Below are 20,832 nucleotides of genomic sequence, written 5' to 3'. Positions count from 1 at the left end.
ATATCCTATGATATACATTAATTGTGTATTGGGTTTGCATGGCCAGAGAGGTTCTATATGACAAAGGATTGTTAATGCTAGCCTAGCTTGCACACAGACATTTTTATAATCAGAACATTTGGAGGAGAAACATCAGAAATTTTGTAATTCGTTAGAATTACTTCCTGGATTTGATGATCTTGGAGGTATTTTCCAGCCCTAATGATTCTATGATTCTAAACAAATGGCATCATTTTTAGGGCCTCTGAATGCAACAGAACAGATGTGTAGCCCATTGAAGATCAACCATGCAAAGAAATCAGTGCACAAGTTGTAGAAGAATGCAGGTGTTCTTTCAAAAGCCTTCTTTGATGCTAAATACTCCAACATGAGATGGAAAGTGGGCACAAATGGCTGAGACCGAGCCTGCTCAGTGGAGAAAAGTTTTAAGCAAGAAAAGATGAAGCCACTGCCCAAACTGCCCTTTCCTCAGGACACAGCGTTCTCAACAGACCTAGCAGAGGCTATCTGCCTGGACTTGCAGCCCAAATAACTCCTCTGTTGCCTCCTTCTAGGAGAAAAAAGTGCATGGGAATGGATCCCTGAACACACCACACACATGTGTTTCAAGCTTCAAGCTGAGAAAAGTTGCCCAGAGAAGTTGTGGATACCCCATCCCTGGTGAGGGCCAGGTTTGATGATCCTTGGAGCAACATGAGAGGTGCCCCTGTCCACAGCAGGGGGTGGAATGAGATGATCTTTGATGTCTCTTCCAGCCCAAACCATTCCACAATTCTGTGATTCCTGCTAATTCACCTGGACACTGAAGTGCCCCTGATTCCAGAGCTGGGGTTAAGCACAGACATGTCAGGGTACTGCTGCTGCAGGGAACCAGGGTAAGGACGTTTGTCTGTGTCCCCCGAGTGTTACCTGAGGTAGAGAAAATACACATCACCTCCTGCAGATCCTGCCAGCATCCTGAGCAGGAACTGGCTCTGAGCATCCAGGAAACTCAGTCATTCCAAAAAACGCCATTTGTCTCCACAAGATACTTAATCACAGAGAGAAAAAATAAACATACACAGATTCTAACAAATGCACAAAGGACTTTCAGGCTTGGTGTTTAAAGACTTGCACGTGGAAGCTGTTACCAGTCCATCTGCAACTTTGCTCAGCCCTGCTGTACATCCATCCCAAGAAGCAAGAGGGGCTGAGCTATGGAGAGTCACCATGTAGGACTGATTTGGGCTAAACTGCTTTGTGGCTGGATCCACGTTCCCACCTTCTGGAAGTATACGGGGTTTGGATTCCAGAAATAAGTCTGCTGCATGGGAAATGTGATCCATCCTATTGCTCACAGTTTGCCAAAGCAGCAGCCATCTGCTGGGGTTTAGAGAAGGCTGAGGAACACAGGATGTTTGCTTTCATTCAAATGTGCTGTGGATGTGCCTCGTGTGAGCAGACTTGTCACAATCCTAATAAAACAACTGGGACATCACATTTGAGAGGAAGCTTGCCTTATGGGGTAAAATTAAACTTGAGCAAGACAGAAAGCACTACAAATACACATGCACACATGCATATACATAATCATTTAAGTAAAGGTCAGCAGAAAACAGGCCAGACAAATTTCAAGCAAATGCAGCACTAACTTTGAGACTGAATTAAATGCTCTCCGAGGTGTTTTATGCAAACCACTCCCAAGAGGAAAAAAAATCTACGAAAGTAAGATAAGGAATGGTCCAGTTGCAAAATAAACCTACATGGCAAAATTACAAGATGAGATTAATTCAGATAAACTCTCCCACGGGGGATTTGGGATTACTGACAGAACTGAAATGTGGGTGTGGATTCACAGCGCCAATCCAAGACTTCCGAAGAGAGGACAGAGGCATTCCCTTATCACTGGCAGTGATCACCAAGGCCACGCAGGAGGCTCAGAGGGAGCTGGGCTCAGGTGTCTGCAGCTGCAGGAAAATGTCATCCACAACGAGAGTAACTCCATGCTGCTGTGAATGTTAGCCACAAAGGGGAAACAGTCCCAGGGGAGCAGAGGATGCAAGCAGCATTCTGCAAATGCAGGAGAACGAACCCGAGGAATAACCAAAGATGCAGATGGAGGTGCTGGCAAACAGCATGAGCAGCAGCTAAGGCTGTTCTTGCCAACAAGGGAAAAAGTTAAGTATAGTAAATCAAATAAAATTAAACATGCAAAAACAATGGATGCCCCACTTTTCTCCGCAAATGTCTTTTTTCCCCAGGAGGTAATCAGGATTTTTGTAAATCTCTGTCGAAAGCAGACAACTTTGCTTATTTTTCTGTCTAATGGCTTGAGTAAGTGGAGAATATTTCAGGTGGCAAATATTTTTGCAACAAAAATAAAATAAAACATTCTGCATACGTGGCATTGAGGTTGAAATGTCCTGTAGATGATCACCAGCAGGACTGACACTACTGGTATTTTTTGTGAAGAAACCATTTGAATGGGATGATAGGCACTGTGTGAAAGCTTTGTGAGTGAATTTGTCAGAATTCTGTCAATTCGTCAAAAGCAAAGCACTGAGGGAACAGGGGACAAGTCCAAATTGCTTACACAGATGTATCAAACCAGTTTGCTAGTTGCAATGCTACCAGGAATTCTGAAAAAAGTCTCCTAAGTGTATTCACTGTTGTGTATCAGAATGGTAGCGTGCAACTTCTGTAACATCCCAAATAAAAATTGCTGGATCACGCTGGGAGAAGGCCTGAGGTGGATTTCAGTGGGGGTAGAATTACATTTGGTGCTATCAGAACATTTTGAATGTCATGGAATAAAATTCTGGATGAAAATCAGTGTACTTTGGAGTAAAGTTTAGTAACTCAGAAAGGGTGCTTTATGAAGAAGATTAAAAAAAAATCTATTTTCACATCTCCCAGGATGTGACTTACACTAATACTTTAAGATCTTAAATGAAGATGCAGTGAGTTTTCAAGAAGGAACCCAAGATCAAAATATGAATTTGACCTAGGTACAAATCAGAGAAAAGACAAAAAATTACATTTTAAAATTGTACTCAAGCAGGCACTGAACAGCATTTCCCTGGAGTATCTCACACTCATGCATCAAGATGGTGATAAAATTTCAGGAACAAAAGATGCTACAAAGATTATGGAACAACAAAAATGTCTCAACAGCCTATCATTAAAAGCCAGTAATTGCAAGAAACTATAATTATTCTAAAACAAACTTGCTGAGAAGTGCTTGTCTGAAGGGCTCTCATTAGCCATTTTACTAAAAGCTTTCAATATTAGAATTTCAGTGCTTAGTGTATTTTTGATGGGCTTTAACACAGGCAGTAGAGATGCACACCTATAGAATTCCAGTTAGAAATGAATCTGCTCCAAGGCAGGAGTTCACCTAGAAATGGACATATTAGAACTAAACATGACTCAGAAGCACACAACTCTCTAAAATATTTCTTTATTTATTTGTATTTGAGCTGAAATGGCTCAAGTGGGAGCTACAATTTCTTGGGATGTACTAAATATAGCTTAAGACAAATTTTCCAGAGGTGTCCTCTGGTGCCACTTGGTGCCTTGGCAAATTGTGGTTTTAACTTCTTCTTGCTTCTTAGGGGAATCTCAACTCTGTTTTTGATCAGCTCTCACTCAAGTCTTAGCTATTGATTCTTGCTATAAATTCTTCGAGGTCCCACCTGACACTGGATAATGTTGAAAATTCCCCAAGTGTGGGGACTGCACAGCATGTCAAAGAAGCCACTCAATAACGATAATATGCCAAATATTACCACATCACAGATTTTTTATTGGTTCAAATTCTTCTGTATTTACTGAGCTATCTTATCCTAAATCTGGTGTCTAGACTTCTCTGCAGAGCAGACTTTTAAAGCTGATAGTGGTACATTTTTATTTAGTACTTAGATAGGCTTCTCCATTCATTAATATGTGTCATTCATTAATATGTGTCATGTGTCATGTATGTTGCAATTAAGGCAGCCCATTATATATGTCCTATATTAAAATAGGACAATTTTAATCTCCTCAGTGCCCTTGAGCATCTGTTTTTAAAATTTTGCTTTACTGAACCTGTTCAAACCTTTTGCCTTCCGAACAGGATGTGGAAACTTGCAATATTCCACCTTGCCAGGTAACATAGGAACAAAAAAAGCCAAAGCAGTTTTGGTAAATAACTCACTCATTCACCTGTCTCTCTTCCACTGAAGATCCTGACAAACCTCTGTCAAATTTGGTATGAAGCTTTTTTAATTCTGAGATCAAGAACACCAGTGTGTGAATCCTCTCCTTCTGGGGGAATTGTACCAAGCCATTTTATTTCTTGGCTTTCTCTAAATTACACAGAGTTGGAGATAAGGAAGGATTCACAATGGATTTGTACAGTGGTATATTTTCTGTTTATTTGCTATTCTTTTCCTTACTTTGGCATCCTCAACTCTTTAGGCCATCAAGTATGGGGGAGGCTTTAATGCCATTCCTTCTTAGTGTTTCCTAAAAATCAGTCCTATCAGAGTGCTCCTTTAAAGTGAGGTGTCATCATCTCTTAGAGTTTTTAAACTTCCAGTGCTTGCACAGAAGAACATCAGTTTTGTTCATGTTCCAGTTATCTCTTTTTGTGTGATCTGCTTAGTCATGAGATTATTTAGGCATTTCTTTGCTATTTTCCATCTAAATCTAATGAATTTCTGCCTTTTTCTAGGATTTATAGCCTTTGGATCCCAACTCCAGTTCCTGTCTCACACAAAGTCCTTTCTTACTGGTCATTTATAGGGTATCTGAAATTCCTGTACAGGGTCATGACAGAACTACAACCCCCTAATTAATGTAATTTTCTCAGTGGCAAAATTATCCTATTTGTTTATCTGACAGTGGATCTCAGAAGACTCCAGAAAATGCTCCTATTACCTTTATTTTTCTATCCTTCCCATTTTGGCAGTATTCCTACATATCCATTCATCCCTACTGCAAAATTTGGAACCCATTAAGACTTGTATTTTAAACTTAAGTGCTGCTAGACCCCCTCTGATGTTAAGCATTCCTTACAGTGCTGAGCTGAGCCACTGACTATAGAACGCTTCCATTTGCTGTAATTTGAAAATTTAAAAAGTATCCAATAGTTTAAAGCTGTACCACGAGATAAAGCAGGTTGCAAAAATACAACATGAATACTTCCCTGTTCTCTTTTACAACAAAGAGAACAAGATATCTCTGTCTCAGCCTATTCCATCCTCAGGGTCTCTGCATTTGTGGAAAAATACAAGAGTTTTATCAACTGCTGCTACGATCATGAGAGATGCACTGAGCTTGGGAGCTGGTGATGCTTCAGTGGAGATTGGGAAGTGCTACAGTCCACACTTTCTGGGAACCTGCACCATACACACAGAGGTATTTTACTCATTTGTTCTTTCCAGGGTGATGTTGTAAGTAGGAAGCTGGGCCACAATAGAAGGTGCTCACCTGAAGAGGATGGTTTTATGGCAGCGTATATATTGGTTTGTAACACATTAAATGCAGGAGGAGACAGAACCAAGGAATGGTTTGGTTTGAGAGAGACCTGAAAGACCATCTCATTCCTAGCCAATGTCATGGGCAGAGATAATTTCCACCACACCAGGTTGCTCCAAGCCCTGGCCTTGAACACTGCCAGGGATGGGGCAGCTACAGTTGCTCAAGACAACCTGTGCCAGCACCCTCACAGTAAAGAAGTTTTTTTTGTAATACATAATCTAAACTGACTGTCTTTCAGTTTGAAGCCATTCCCCCTTGTCCTGTCACTATATGCTCTTCAAAAAGTCTCTCTCCATCTTGTAGGTTCCCTTCAGGTACTTGAAGGACACTTGACCACAAAGCAAAGAGCACACACCGAGCTTGTTTCACCTGGGACATCCATCCCCCAGTGGCACAGTGGCTACATGTAACACATGTGGCCGTTTCCAGGCAGTTTCAGGAGCCAGAGGCTGCCCTGTGGGTACTGCCCTGGGAGAAGGGGCAGCACCAGAACCTTCTGCAGCAGTTGTAGGTGACAGTTGGGGTGAGCAGGGACAGTTGGGGAGGGGAGTTGGCCCAGCAGTGAAGTGCAAAGCCTGAGGAAGGTAAGAGGTAAACAGGCAGTGAAGAAAAGTGAACAAAAAAATTCAGAAAACTTGGCTTAAAGGAGTGCCCGGGGCCTGGAGGCAAGTTAAGATGCTGGGGGAGGGGAACAAAGCAGGAACAAACCCATGAATTGGGGAATAAGTGAGAGCAGTGTTGTGCTGGAGGAGGCAGCTAGCCAGCTGCCAAGGCGAGCAAGCTCCTACTTATCTTGCCATGTTGACTACAGAAACAGATCTCAAATGACGCAGTGTCTATAAACAGAGAGGAAGAATTAGTTCCCATTCTGGTAGTTGTGTCTATGACCCTAAAATGCTTACCCCACACGCACCAGGAATTCAGTTCCTGAGGGCACTGACAGTGCCATGGCACAGCTGATACGAGGAGGAGCAGGAGGAAGCTGTAACAAGCACTTGCTTATTATTAGAGAAACTTGGTATGGCAATTGCAAACACTGCCTAAAAGCCACACCACTCCTCCCCAAAACCAAAAACACGAATCAGGAGTCAACTGCAGGGTGAACAGACTTAAGCAGAACGCTTTCTTGTTACACGTGAATTGGATTCAAAAATAAACAAAAAAGTCTCAGATTGTGCCCTTTCAATCCCAGTGATGGAGCAGGACAGTTACTTTGATGCTGTGTTCCACAGCATTCAGTTTTGTTAAAAGATGTATCAGAAAAGCCTTGTTCAGAGGCTAATTTGCCTCTTCAAACAGCTCTGCTGCTTCCTCCATAGCACTTTCTCTGGCTGGTCTTTTTCCTGATGGTCTGAATAATTAGTTCTCTGGGGAGATCAAGTCTTTCCTTGCTTCCTAGTACTGGAACAGGGAATATCTGGACTAATCCCATGGTACCCTGATAATGCTCCTTTTGACATATAGGAGATCCTTTATGGAGCATTATGTGATCCTTCCTGTAGACAATTACATGTCACATGTGCCTGGTGAAACAAGCTCCAGCTAGATCCATTTATGTTTATCACTCAATACAGCAGGATTTCCACAGTGGTATCTCTGCAGCAATCCTGTTTGATATGCTGCTCTGCAAAGAGCAGAATGCCAATGTGGATGAGAGCTTCTGTATTCCTGCCTGGGTGGCCATAACAGATGGTCTATAGTGGAACTCCAGACACACAAAAAAACGTGAAGTGGCACAAATCTGAGTCACTGGTACAAAAATCTCTGTTCTGAAGGGCTCTTGACTGCTGTTCCAAATGTCTGGGTGCTAAAAAGCAGAGCTGAACTGGTGAGGAGCTGGCCCTGAAAATTCCTTTCCAGCTATTTTTAAAAAACTCTTTTGTAGGAGAGTGAGGTAGTGTAAGTTTTAAAAAGAATGGGTTTGTCTTGTACCTTTGATAGCAATGGAAAAACATGGATCAAAAGGATTTATTATTGCTCCAGGACAGGCTGCAGGTACTGAATGTGCACATATTTTCATATATATGCCCACACACTTATATGGGAGATGTTGGTCATGTGAACTTTTATCTGAGGAAAGTTAATTTTTATTCTTGCAAATCGCTATTACATGTATTTATACAAACACATACATAAACATATACAGATACACATCTATGTAAAACACCTGCAGTACTCAATTCTTCTCCATCTCTGCTTGGGATTCACGTAACCATTTTCAAAGTAGCAATATTTACTTATACAGGCTAAACAGAGAATAGGAGAAGGACAAGTAACAGCACCCCCTTTGAAACATCAGCATATCTTACGTCGTGCTCTGAAATCTCATCACAGATGAGGACATCACAGATGAAAGCAGAAAAAAGAAAGCGACTAGGAAGTAAATGGGAAGCCCACCGTGTAAAATCTGATGGCCACGTGATAAAGAAAAGGTAAGATTTCTGTTTATTCCCTGATAAAGCCTGTATTTTTTTCTTGAATTGTTGCTGTCCAAACATCTCCTGATATAAAACAGATCATAAAAATGCTTTACACAGCCAAAATGGATCAACCAGTCTACATGATGACCATCTAATAAATGAATTGGCTGGATGCATTATTTACCAGCTTGTTCAGCTATACTGAAGAACTAATTCTGTAGTTATCATACAAAGTCAGAATGGAGCGTAAAACCATCTGTGTGCACTGGACAGTGGACTTGGCCAGCACTGTTGGTTTTTATCCCTTCTATGGCAGTTATTTCAATAGATACCCACATCACAGGCTTCAGTTTTAGATATTTGATGTTTTACAAAGACGGATTAATCTCATCCTAGGAAAACTGAAGTACAGTCATGGATCATGGAAAATGACTTGCTCACCTGCACCTCAAGTGCCAGTGCAGCCATCAGGCTGTGCTAGAACCTCCCTTCTGCAGATCATGCTGCCAGTAGCTTTATGAGCTGCTCATTGCACTGTTCACATCAAAAGCAGCACACAGGACAGTGAGCAGAACTGAGGAATTCTGAGCTATCAGAATTAAGCACATGGAACAGCAAAACACATACAAATACAGGTTCTGTCCCTCACTAATGGGACAGAAAAAACAGTTGCACTGTTTTTGCCATATTTTACCTTATATTGGTATAACTCCAAATGACATTCTTTGTTATCCACTCTTGTTTGCATTTAGGTTATTTTAGCTGGCTTAGTTGAAGAAAATTTAAAGTTTTAAATGTCTACAAATACATACAAATCACTCTTCTGAATTGAGAGTTACACAACCCTTCTGTAATTGTGGCACAGTTCAATCTTTGTTTTGCTTTTTAAAATACAATCCTTCTGAGAAGTGCAATCAATTTACAGAGGATGACAAATTCTACAGTTCTCTGACTTAACATCATGTGGAATTTCATTTTAAAATATGTCTTGACTGCTTGATTATAAAATAAAAATGAAGGCATAGCATTAGGGCTGTTGCAGGAAATAATTTCTCAAGCAGCATTACTGTCTACTTGAGGGAGAAATACCTGGCTTGGGAGGTCAGCAGAAATGGATGCGGGGGTAAAACAGGTCAGCAAGATTGTGAATAGATCAGACTGACTCAAAAGCATTTGTATTGGCACGTGTAAACAGGAATGGGGTCTGTGACAGGCAGGACAACAGATGCTGGCATTGTTGAGGCCTTAATTTTAGTAATGTCCAGTCTTGGGTGCTACAGTTAAGAAAAAAAAAAAAAAAGATGTGAATGATTTTGAGACAACAACAAGGAGAAGACATAAGCATCTTAAGAGGTTTAAAACTGTGCCACACCAGGAAGGATTGAAAGGAAGCAGAATTGCTTTGTCTATAGGTAAAAAAAAAAAAAAAAAAAAAATAGGGGAGACATACATATTAAGATATAAAGAGGCAGAACTGCTCACATCCATTACAGTTATACTTCAGTGGCCATGAGCTTTTAACTAGTGTTGCAGGTTCCTCAGCAGGAACTGGACCAGGCAACTGGCTGAAAATTAGCAGTTTTGAAAGCAGTTTGACAACAGCTTAAATGACTTTAGATCAAGTCTGACACAGTCTCACTTCCTCCGTTATGCCAAAAGCTGAGTCAGGAAGCTGAGTAGGACAACAACTAGATATCCTTTGCAGGGTTAGTAATGTTGAGAGGATTCAGTACCTGCACAAACAGCAGGGATGTGACTGACCCACCAAAGCAACCACTCTCAAACTGCCTTTGAGCCAATTTCCTAAAAAAGACTGTACGTCAGAGGGATTTGGTCACATCAACATAGGAAGGCTGCTACTCATAGATGTCACTGCCAGAAATACAGGTGAAATGGTGGAGCCTATTTTAAAACATAACATTCCTATGAACACCATTACAGAATCACATAATCACTTAGGTTGGAAGAGATCTCTGACATCTGTGACTGAACACCACCTTGTCAACCAGACCATGGCACATCCAGTCTTTCCTTAAACACCTCCAGGGACAGTAACTCCACCAATCTCCCTGAGCAGCCCACTCCAATGTCTAATCACCCTTCCTGTACAGAAATTCTAACGTCCAACCTAAACCTCCCCTGACATCCCCTACTGTGTCCCCTCATTTCTGTCACTTGTCTGAGAGAGAAGAGACTGAACCCTTGGCTACACCCTCCTTTCAGGGAGTTGCAGAGCACTAAAATCACCCCTGAGCCTCCTCTTCTCCAGACTAAACATCCCCAGCTCCCTCAGCAGCTCCTCATAGGACTTGTGTGCTGCAGACCCTTGCCCAGCTTCGTTACCCTGTAGCCATTAGATGTATTTTGGGAAAACCCCCAGCAAAAACAAACAAACCAAAACCATCAAACGCCAAGCCATCGGGTAGATAAATTTAAACAAAATTTATGATATTTAACCATGGTATCTACAAGCAGTCATTATGCTGGTCCCTGGTTCCAAGTATATATAAATATACTTGGGGGCTTAAAAAAAAAAAAAAAAAAAAAAGCGAAGCAGACAGCGATCACACACTGGGCTAAGAAACCCAAGGGTGCAGAGCTGCAGCAGGGAACAGTGAGGGGTGCAGCCGCTGCTTCCCAAAGCAGGGAACTGCCGGGTCGGTCCCTCCGGCTGCACCCAGCGCGGCCCCTCGCCCGCAGTCCGCCCGGAAGCGGCTCTGTGCCCCCCGAGAGGGTCCGACGGGGCTTTACCTCAGCCTGAGCGCGGTTTCCCCTCAGCAGCGCCGCGTTTTACTGCTCAGCCGACGGGCCCCGCCGCTCGCCCGGGCGATGGATGCGAGCGACGCGCGGGCGAGAGAGGCGAGGGATGCGAGGGACGCGAGGGATGCGAGGGATGCGAGGGGATGCGAGGGGCTGCGGGGCCGCGGGCCGCGCTGCCGGGGGAGGGGGCGGCCCTTTCCCGGCGGTCCCGGCGGCCAAGGCGGCTCCGGGCGCCACTGAGGCGGCGCGTCCCGGCGGCGGCTCCGGTGGGCGGTCGGGGGCGGTCCGCGGGCGGGGGGCGGTGGCAGCAGCGCGCTCGGTTGTGAGCGAGAAGCGAGTGCGTGCGAGCGAGTGCCATGGCCGGAGCCCGCTGAGAGCCACAATAGGAGCGAGACCCCGACGCCCACCGGGACCCCCCGCTCGCTCTCCCCCGCGCCAGCCGCCGGCGGAACAGCAGCGCTCCCCGCCCTGCCCGGCACTGCCCCCCCCTCCCCCCCGCGCCCGCCGCTCCCCCTCGGCTCGGCTCGGCTCCCTCCCGCCTCGCAGGGCCCTTCTCCGGGAATGTGAAGAGGCAGCAGCACCGCAGGCAGCGGGGAGTGCACGGGACTGAGCGGAGCCGCCCGCGCCTGAACCCGCCGCCGACGCCGCCCTGCGCCGGGGAGGCCGCGCTGCCGCCGCCGCCGAGGCCGAGGCCTACAGGGCTCCTGCGCCGCCGCGGCAGCGACCGAGCCCGGCGAGAACCGCACTCGGGCCGCCGCCGCCGCCAGGCATCGGCCGCGCTCCGCCAAGGCCGCCGCCGCCTCCCTCCGTCTCCGGCTTCTCTACCAGGAGCGTCAAGGTAACTCCATCGCCGGCCCGGCGGTGCGGGAGGAGGCGCGGGGGGCTGCGGGAGGACATGTTCCAGCTGCGGAGATCCCGTCTGGAAATGACAGCCGAGAGCGGATAATTGCGCCTCTGCTCCCTTCCCCGCCGATAGCCGTCGGTATTTTCACTTCCCTCCCCACCCCCCCCACCCCCGGGACCGGCGGATCTGATGAGCGTGGCTTCGTATTTACCAAAATACTCGGGGAATAGAGCGGAGGAAGCAGGGAGCGGTGGCCGGGTTTGCAGCTTTCCCCCTCGCACACAATAAATAATCTCGGGCTTTATTCCCCCCGCCCCCCCTCCCCCCCACTGTTGGTGGAAACAGAGTATTTCCCTGTGATAGTGTATGCAGGGCAGCGAATGTTCATTTGGAGAGACGAAAAAAAGATCAGTGTTTACTGTAAGGTTGTTAGCCTGGATGTAGTCTTGTTGAATTAGAATTAGATTTTAATAATTTATAAAGCAGGTTAGGGAAACTGTTACTAAATTTACAGCAGAGAAGTGTCAGTAAAGCTCCTTGCTGACACAATGATCCTGCAGTTTAAGTGATCTAGTTTAGTCGCTGTCCATTATTATTATTTTTATTATTTTTTGTAAATTTAATTTGGAGAGAGCGTGCAAACATTTCTGCAGGGATGGTTACACTTTAATGATGCACGTGATGAGGAGGGGAAGCTTTTTGATGAGATGAGATGGGGCCAAACCAATTCAGGTTTAGGGAATATATTTTTGCTGATATATTCAGAATTTGGTTTATGTAACAGGTAACTTTGTGTGTTTTTTGGCGGACTGTTGAAATCTTAGAAGTGGGTTACTAAAGTGCAGGCCATTCTATTCCAGTTTATCTGACTTTTTTATTTATTAATCTTGGCTGGGGCCTGAATGCCCTGGTGATGGTGGCATGGTGGCTTTTTTTTTTTTTTTTTTTTTTCTTGCCTGAGTGATAAACAAGACCAGTTTAAGGTACGGGTTCATGTTGCTGATAGTATATTATATTTAGAAAGCCTAAGCTGGTAGTGAGAGAATACCTCAGGAGAAATCAAAAAGATGGAATAAGGTTTTTTTCATTATTGCAATGCCAGCTGCACAGTTCAGCTTCTGGGTGCTGCACATGCTTCCTTGAAAAACCTAAGGAGTTTATACTCCATTTTTTATAGATTCAGTGTACCTATATGTAATTTTGCATTAAATAGTTCTTATCTTTTGGAACTTGTTTACACTGTTGCAACAAATCATGCTTTCGAAAGCTTTTCTTACAAAAGACAAACCCAAATAATGCCTGTTTCGGTGGATTTAGTAATCTACGAAGCACGCGAGTAACCAGATATTTCAGTAAAAATAATAAGTACTCGAAAGTGTTCTGTATGTTGTGGAATCAACTTCTTGTAGCACACGAGTCACTTTGGTAATTGAAGTCAACAGACATTGAGGATGAGTAATGCTTTCCAAGGACATGCTCTAAGACCCTGATCCTGCAAGTGCTTACGCCGATGCTTAACTTTGCGCGGGTGCCTGTCCTGGCCGAAATCGACAGAGCTGCCCTCGTTAATGGTCCTGTCATTAATGCAGATGAGGCTGCTGGAGTTAACTGTGCACCGAGCTGCTTGTAACGTGTAGGCCTGAATTCCTCCTCTCTCCTCTCCCTTGAGTATTACTCATGTATTCATCAAGCTCTGATGGGCCTTTTTAACAGACAGGACCAGACTGGTAAATAAAATAGCTGGATGCATTAATTCAGTGTTTGCTAGTAGTACCGAATCAGCTGCAGGAGTACCACCAAGGCAGGTTTTGTAGGAAGAAGCAAATGCCTATTGCTTAGGCCAGCTGAAGTTGGGAAACAAACAAACTTTTGCTTGCAGAAGCCTTTTTTGGCTTTCTGCCTCTCCCTGCAAACGTTGTCTGTCTCATGCCCTTAGAGCAGTTACAGCTACCACACTGCCAGTCGTCCAGAAATGCCAGGACATGGAATAACTACATATAAAGGCACTCACAGGAAAATAACTGAGTGTTTCTGAAGGGGAGAATAAAGAAGTAATATGTACAATTTGCCAGTGTTAGTGAAATTGTAAAACATAGCAGTACTTTTTACTATAATAAATTTCTATAAAAGCTTGTATGTAGGTGTGGCAAATAAATGGAGGTTTTGTTCTGTCCTGTGTTTTTTGTCCTGTGCATATGGGTGACCTTAATGCCAAAAAACCATCTGTGCCTTTTTGTGTACCCATTCTTTAGCAGAGTAAGTTGAAATGACTTAATCCCAAAGAATGCATAATTTAAAGCTACAGTCAGGTCTGCAGGTGTATGAAGTTCTGTTCTGACAAAATTCTGAATGCAGTGATGTCAGCATTAGGTCTGAAATTTTTTGGCAAATGGGAGACACGGATAAAAAAGTAAGCAAGAGGAATTACTACACTAATAATTAAGTTCCATTAAGTTTATTCCATCCAAAAGATGGGTTAGATCTCTCAACGTATCTGTGTGAGTTGTCAGCAGGAGAGCAGTGCAGGAAGAAGATATTTGGGAAGTTTTAGGCTAATCTTTACCTGTTTCACTCATTTGGAACACATTTTTAACATGTGCTTTCCTTCAGTAGGGATATGTCCTCAGCACCAACTACTCCTCCATCAGTGGATAAAGTAGACGGATTTTCTCGGAAGTCCGTCAGAAAAGCCAGACAGAAGAGGTCACAAAGCTCCTCCCAGTTCAGGTCTCAGGGCAAGCCGATCGAGTTAACACCTCTGCCTCTGCTAAAAGGTAAGATCAAACACAGTTTTTAATAAATAAAACAATTTTTGCTCTACAACCAACTTCTAAAATCGAAGTATTCTATTGTCAGGAATTGCAGGGAAATTTTGCAGGGATTGAGAAATGTTTCATGCCAGATATATATGTATTTAAGCTCTACAAAATATTTTATCTGTGACTTGAGGGTGTGGTAATTGTTTGCAATACTTTTGAAAGTTTTAAATGCTGATGTTAACCCCTACCATGACTTGAATTTTCAAGGCTCTCAGGCTTTGTGCAAGAGTGTTGTGGTTTGTGAATCCTCAGCAGCTGACATAAATCAGCAGTAATTTTGGTGAGGGTAAATGGACTTGTGAGCTGAAGGAGACTGGTTTTTAGTATCTTTCCTTGGTGTGTGGATCTGCACCCTGTGATAGTGGTGGCAACTGCAGCCCCTACAGCAAGAGAGGAGGTGGGATTCCCTCTCATACCATTTGTGCACGGATAGCTCCCAGGTCCTCCCTTCTGCTGGATTTTGAAATGGAAAGGTCCCATGAGCTGCAGTCTCCCAAGGGGAAAGATGCTGCCAATCTGGTCTTAGGCAAGGCCCTACTGTTTTAAGATCTTGCATATCCCAATGCTGGTTGAGTTTCTGCTGCCAGATTTAACCTCTAATTTGAGAAGGAAAAATAAGATCCAGCATACTACTCTTAAAAGGGTGCCAATGTCTCTGTGATACCTTGACAGCTTCCCCTGAATTCAGTTGTCACTGAATTTCAGTACAAGTCCAGGGGTCAAAAGCACCTCTCTGAATGTCTGTCTGGTGAGGAAGGGGAAATCACCTCTCAGAAATCTTCAACACTGACTTCTCAAATGGTTTATTTACTTCTGTGTATTTTTTTCATTGCTATTCTTCATTTCTGCTCTAAGTGGTGAAAATAGGCATGGCTGGTGCTGATAATTCTGGAAAATAGGAAGTTTAATAGGTTTAATACTATACCTGCCCCTTTTCTTCCTTTTTGGGCAAGTATATTCCCCACATTCTCTCATCTCCTTGTTTGACAAATGTATTAATCAGAGTATTGAAATATGTAATAAATATGGAACTGCACTTTGGTTAGTTCTCAACCCCACTTCATAAGGATACAGTAGTTGCAAAAAAAAAAAAAAACCCACAAAAAAACCAAAACAACCAACAAACCCCAAATCCCCCAAAAATCTCTCACCTTAATGTGTGTCCTTAATTAAAAGTAGGATTCTAGGATTAGTTCCAGTGCACCTGTCATTGCAATATTGTGGGCTTCTTTCTGTGGCTCCCTGTAAGAATGCCCAAATGGAATATCCTGAGTCAAACAAAATGTGCACCCAGCCCCCCTGCACTGTACCTGGGGGTGATTTTATTCAGTATTTCTCACTTTAGGGTTGGGTGGTGCCACTGGATTTGACTTTGTAGTCTGCAGTGAATATTATTTGTGATTCTTTGGGTGATCCTATGCAGGGCCAGGAGTTGAACTTCAATAATCCTGTGAGTTCCTTTCAACTCAGGTTATTCGATGATTCTAAAATTGTTTTTCTCTTTGTTGTTGAACTCTTTTGTTGTTTTGTGACAATATGATAAAGAAGCAAATACTTCTTTCAAATAATTTTAAAGCTCATTTTTACACTCTTTCAGGTAATTTTTGATACCCAGGTTATTTCATACCAGTTGCTGCATTTCGGAAGGTGACTGGAGTTTATCCTTTGGCTTTAACAATGGGATTAGTGGAAAACGTTTGGATTTGTATTTGTACAAATGAAGAAATTGATGTTGTAATTATTTCACTCTATTCTGTAGTCCCATTCAGGGAGTAAACCAGGCATGGGCACAAGCATAAGTAAAGCAGTGAGAACCTCGCCTTGCAGAAACACAGGCGTGTCCAGGTGCTTAATTTGACTACTGCAGCCAGTCCTGAGGATTGAGATATAGAACTATAATAAGATAAAACAAACAGATGGGGAGCAGAGAGTGTTGGTGAGACATTTATGATTAGTGTCATAATGAGTTACAGTGGTTCAGCTTCAAATGAAGAACGTGGTCCTGGGAGTTAGTTTTCCCTCTTTGCCTTAATGCGGATTCCCAGAGGCGCAGGGATCTACCTGTGCAGATTAATTTGTGGGATTTGGGCCTTACAATCTCCCTAAACAGCAGAGCTATTGGTCCCTGCAGAAGGGACACTGGCAGCTAAAAAATCATGCTGCTCTTTGGAAATAATCCTGACCTACATTAATATTTGTAGCATTCAGGATGGTTAAGTCTGCAAGAAGTGTGAAAATTATTTTCTCCTGTGTTTTTCATCCTTTTCTTGACCAATTTAATGAAAGTCCTGATTATTTTTTACCTCTTATGGTTACACTTCCCTTCCAACAAGTGACCAGTACTATTACTTCTGTCCAGTAACCGTATAATTTCCAGCTTTATCCTGGAAAAATTTGTCTTTTAAACCCAAACAGAGAAGAGATACCAGCAAAATAGCTTTTTAAAGTCTCAGAAAACTGAACTTAGTTTGGAGATGTGCAATTGATAAGCTTCTTGATTTGGCTAAATTTCAGGTTTCATTAAACATCTTCAGAAATATTTCAGTATGGGAAATTTTTAGAGGACACACCTCAAATTCATATTCATCAGATGTATTTCATATGCATGATGGAGGGGTTTTGCTTACACAAACATACAAGCTATGCTCCCTTCTAGTTTTTTTCTTTAATTTTTTTTTTTTTTGGTGGATATAGTGCATATTGACATTGGCAGGCTGCTTTATCTCAAACAGCACTTTATGGCCTTCAGTATCTTCTGTGATTACAAGAATAATGTGTGCAGAAAATTGGGTAACTGCTTGGTCCTTGCAAGTTTTTATACTCTGCACATCACCATAATGATCTGAGCACCTTCCAGTAGTGTATTAAGTGACGTGGCTACACATCTGTCACATCTTATCTGTTCTCCTTCCTTTCCCTAGGGGCAGAGTCACATATAGTGAAACTGCTTGTTTTGGTAGTGTTTTAAAGCAGTCTGTTGCCTTCTGTGAGCATACACGCCTGTATTGCAAAAAACAGATAGATAAGCCAGCCTTGTTGTTGTTCATTTGGTAATAAAAATATTTTGGGAAAGAAAAATAAAGAGAAATGCTATGTTTTGATGCTGTGTACAAGTCTGAAGGATACACTGCTATTTAGGAAATGGAATAAGAACAACTGGGATTTTCAATGTTGCTCATTTCAGGGAAAAAAAAAAGTATTGGGAAATGGAGTTGTTACTTTCATATTTTTAAAAACACGTGTGTGTATGGTATCAGCTTGTAAACAAACATTTAATGTATTAGTAAAACAAGGTGTTCCTTCTGAGGCTCTGCTGGGCTGAGTTCAGGCTTTCAAAACCCCCAAGTCAAAAAAATGCTGTTTGCCTAAAGACTTAAATTTTTAGTTGATTTCATTATAATTTTATTTATTGCATTGTGACTAAATCTTATTTGAAGTTATCTTTTAAAATCTGACTATTGTCCAATATAACACTTTAAACCCAGTGTTTCCTCCTTTGTTTCAAGTGTAGAGGAATGGGATGGGAAGTGCACATAGGAATTGTGGCACAGTTGCATTTTGCCTGTTTTTGCTCTTCTGTATGTTTCTCACATGCATTTTTTGAAGGTTGCATGCTTTTCCCTGGTGTATTTTGCAGTGCATGATGGATTTTGGCTTTACTTTGAAGAGGCTGCTGGTATTACCCAGGCTGACAGGTGCCTTAGGTGTAACTGGCATGTGACAGAGCAGTCCTGGTGAAGGGCCCTTTTTTGGGATGGAGTAATTCCATCTATGTGCCTGAGATTCCCTTCCAGGTTTGCTAACCAGGTTTGTGGTGTGCCTCAAATCGAGCTTGTTCTGTAGAGGAAAATAGGATTGTAGATGCATTGGATAGGTGTATTATTTATTGGAGGACTATTTTGCTTTCATTTTGTATAGCTGCTCTTTTTACTTAGAAGTCTCTAGAGGTGGAACAGCAGGAGTGCAATGTTAGACAGCATTTGGCTGGAAAAAGAGTATATTGTAACTGCTGGACATGTGAAAACAGAGCAATTTCAGTATTACCTGCAAAAGGGGGAGGGGGAGGTCATTTGTATTTCTGCCTGGTGTCTGTAGAGGTAGGGGAGTGTTCAGAGGATGAAAACATACACAGAGATGATTGAAAACATCATGTGTCTTACAAATGCATGTGTCTTACAAATGCACATTTCCTGAGAAATTGCACAGGAAACTTGCATGTAGCTCACAGCATCGTTCCCCCCACCTTGCCCTCATTACAGTACAGAAATTAGGCAAAGCAAACCATCCAAAAGTGAGACTGTTAAGTGTAAAATCATCTGTATCCCATTTTTGTAATTCTGGGTGTGTTTTTTTCCTGTCATGCTTCCATATTTTCCAATGATTTAATATAATTAGTGAAGGGTACTTTTATGTTCTCTGCAACCATTGTGTATTTTTGTTGAAAACATTTCAAAGTATGATTTTTATTTTTAGATGGTTTTTCCTCCTTAAAATAAGCACTCAGAGCAGAAGTTCTCTGTCAGCAATACCAGTTGCTTTGCTACCTCAATATTTTGAAATTTATTGAGCTTCTAATACATTTATCAGATAGTTTCCATGGCATTAAAGAATTGGTGTAGTGGTAACAAAAGAGCATTGCATAGTCAAAAAGGGAAGAATCTCTTTCCACTTGCTATTGGCTTTTGATCATTAAATTATTTCCCTATAGCTGAGATTTTATTATAAGCTTTTCTTATGAATCTTATCTATTGGTCGAATGCTGAGGTTCCTAAAGAGTAAAAAATCCTAACAATTCAAAGACTTTTGACTGAGAACTGCAAGATGTGCACAGTCTTGTTCAAATGCAGTTACTTTTGAATTTTTAAAATAGTCCTTTATCATAAAAAAATATCCAGGCCTTTGCAGACCTATGGATGCCATCTAAAGCTCATCATATGGGAAATAGTTATGATTTGAGTTGTAGAAGAAGAAAGACAGAGTTTGTTTTCTGTTGGCTTCCATGGGAGCTGCCTGCTTATCTTGTCTTTCCTGCTCTTTGAGAAATTTGGAATGTTTTACAGATATCAGATAAACAAATATCAGTAAACTGTTAATAAAATCACTGAGCGAAATGCTCTCTTCTCATATATAAACAGGAATTTAGGGTCATAGTGGCTATGATTTCCCAAAATAAAATTCTGCTTTATTTACAGAATTAGAAATAGATCTTAGTACTCCTAATTTATTGCATGGAAGAAACACTGGAACTTGATTTGAGCTGCATGTACATAATCGGGGATGAATCCTGGAACTACTTCTAGGAATTTTATGCCCATTCTGGACATAAATCTGGACATAATAGGCCATCTCTGTGTAAGATTTGGGAGCAGGGCCACAATCTCAAAAGAAGAAGGACTTAGCCCATTTAGTATGTTCTCTATGAATATGTATAATGTTCTAGTCATAAGTAATAAATTTCTTCACTTCTTTTGTGCTCTTGTCAGTTGGTTTTTAGTGTGCACTTAACCTTCTTTATAATCTGTTTACATCTGTTGATTGTAATGAATTTTTTCCAATAATCTTAAAGGTTTCTGGTTGTTTCAATACACTAATTACATTCTGGTGTTTTTTTTTTTTTTTTTTTTTTTTTTTTTTTTTTTTTTTTTGTTTTGTTTTGTTTTGTTTTGTTTTTGTTTGTTTGTTTGCTTGTTACTGTCTCCCACATTGGGAATGCATTTTTTTAGGACAACATTTGTAGAGAATGGGCAGGTTAAGTACAAGAAATACCCTCTTACCTTAACAGTGTATGAGTGAAAATGCAGCTAGTGAGGAATTCTGTCAGCTTGCCCCCAATCTTCCAATGTTTCCAGTCAGTTCTCTGTATCCATTTCTGAGTCTCTCTAGGACTGGCAATTTTCCTGTGGTCAGAGTGCTGGTGGGTTATTTTTTGTTTCTTGGGGGAAGGTGGTTTGGTTTTGTTTTGTTTTCCTTTGCTTTTGAAGCCTCCAGTGTAATTGTTCTACTTCCAGAATTTCTGAGGCTTCTGGAAGTGTTTAGTGATGATGATTCCCACCTTTTCCTTTTCTTTTTTTCTTTTAATAATTTTTAAAGTGAAGTAAGTTGTAATTATGTAAAATGTGTTTCTGTACTCTTCACAAGATTGAGTCTAAAATCTTGATAATTTTCTGCAGGATATTTAGACTTCATCATAGAATCACAGAGTCACAGAACAGTTTGGGTTGGAAGGGACCTTAAAGATCATCTCGTTCCAACCCCCTGCCATGGACAGGGACACCTTCCACAGACCAGGTTCCTCAAAGCTCCATTCAACCTGGCCATCATAATGAAAAACTTCTGGTTTCAGTCTGTACTTGTACAGTATGTCTTTAGAATGTTACCCAGTAATACTTCTCTCTCTAATAATATTGCCTTTTTTTTTTTTTCTGTGCCCAAGTGTAACTCTGGGGGTCTGTAATAAAACCTCCTGTTTCTGTAATAAGCACCTCCT

The 20,832-nt window shown here is 42.0% G+C and overlaps 1 protein-coding gene across 6 annotated transcripts in view; it reads left to right on the top strand.

Moving 5' to 3' along the window:
• Positions 1–6,015: 6,015 nt before the first annotated feature.
• PPP2R5E (protein phosphatase 2 regulatory subunit B'epsilon) overlaps positions 6,016–20,832 on the top strand; it is a 78,375-nt gene continuing 63,558 nt past the window's right edge. For 3 of the 6 annotated variants that reach the window (XM_053979776.1, XM_053979773.1, XM_053979777.1), the window contains exons 1-3: positions 6,016–6,086; positions 7,837–7,934; positions 14,137–14,300. In XM_053979776.1, coding sequence (XP_053835751.1) covers positions 7,837–7,934; positions 14,137–14,300 — 262 coding nt within the window. In that variant the 5' untranslated portion in view covers positions 6,016–6,086. Of the gene's footprint in view, positions 6,087–7,836; positions 7,935–11,019; positions 11,521–14,136; positions 14,301–20,832 lie in introns of those variants that run through there. The other 3 variants (XM_053979774.1, XM_053979779.1, XM_053979778.1) reach the window with 3 other exon arrangements.

This window comes from Vidua macroura, chromosome 6 (genome assembly GCF_024509145.1).
Source record: "Vidua macroura isolate BioBank_ID:100142 chromosome 6, ASM2450914v1, whole genome shotgun sequence".
In the NCBI taxonomy this organism is placed as follows: Eukaryota; Metazoa; Chordata; class Aves; order Passeriformes; family Viduidae; genus Vidua; species Vidua macroura.
This window is presented reverse-complemented; position numbering and strand designations above follow the sequence as displayed.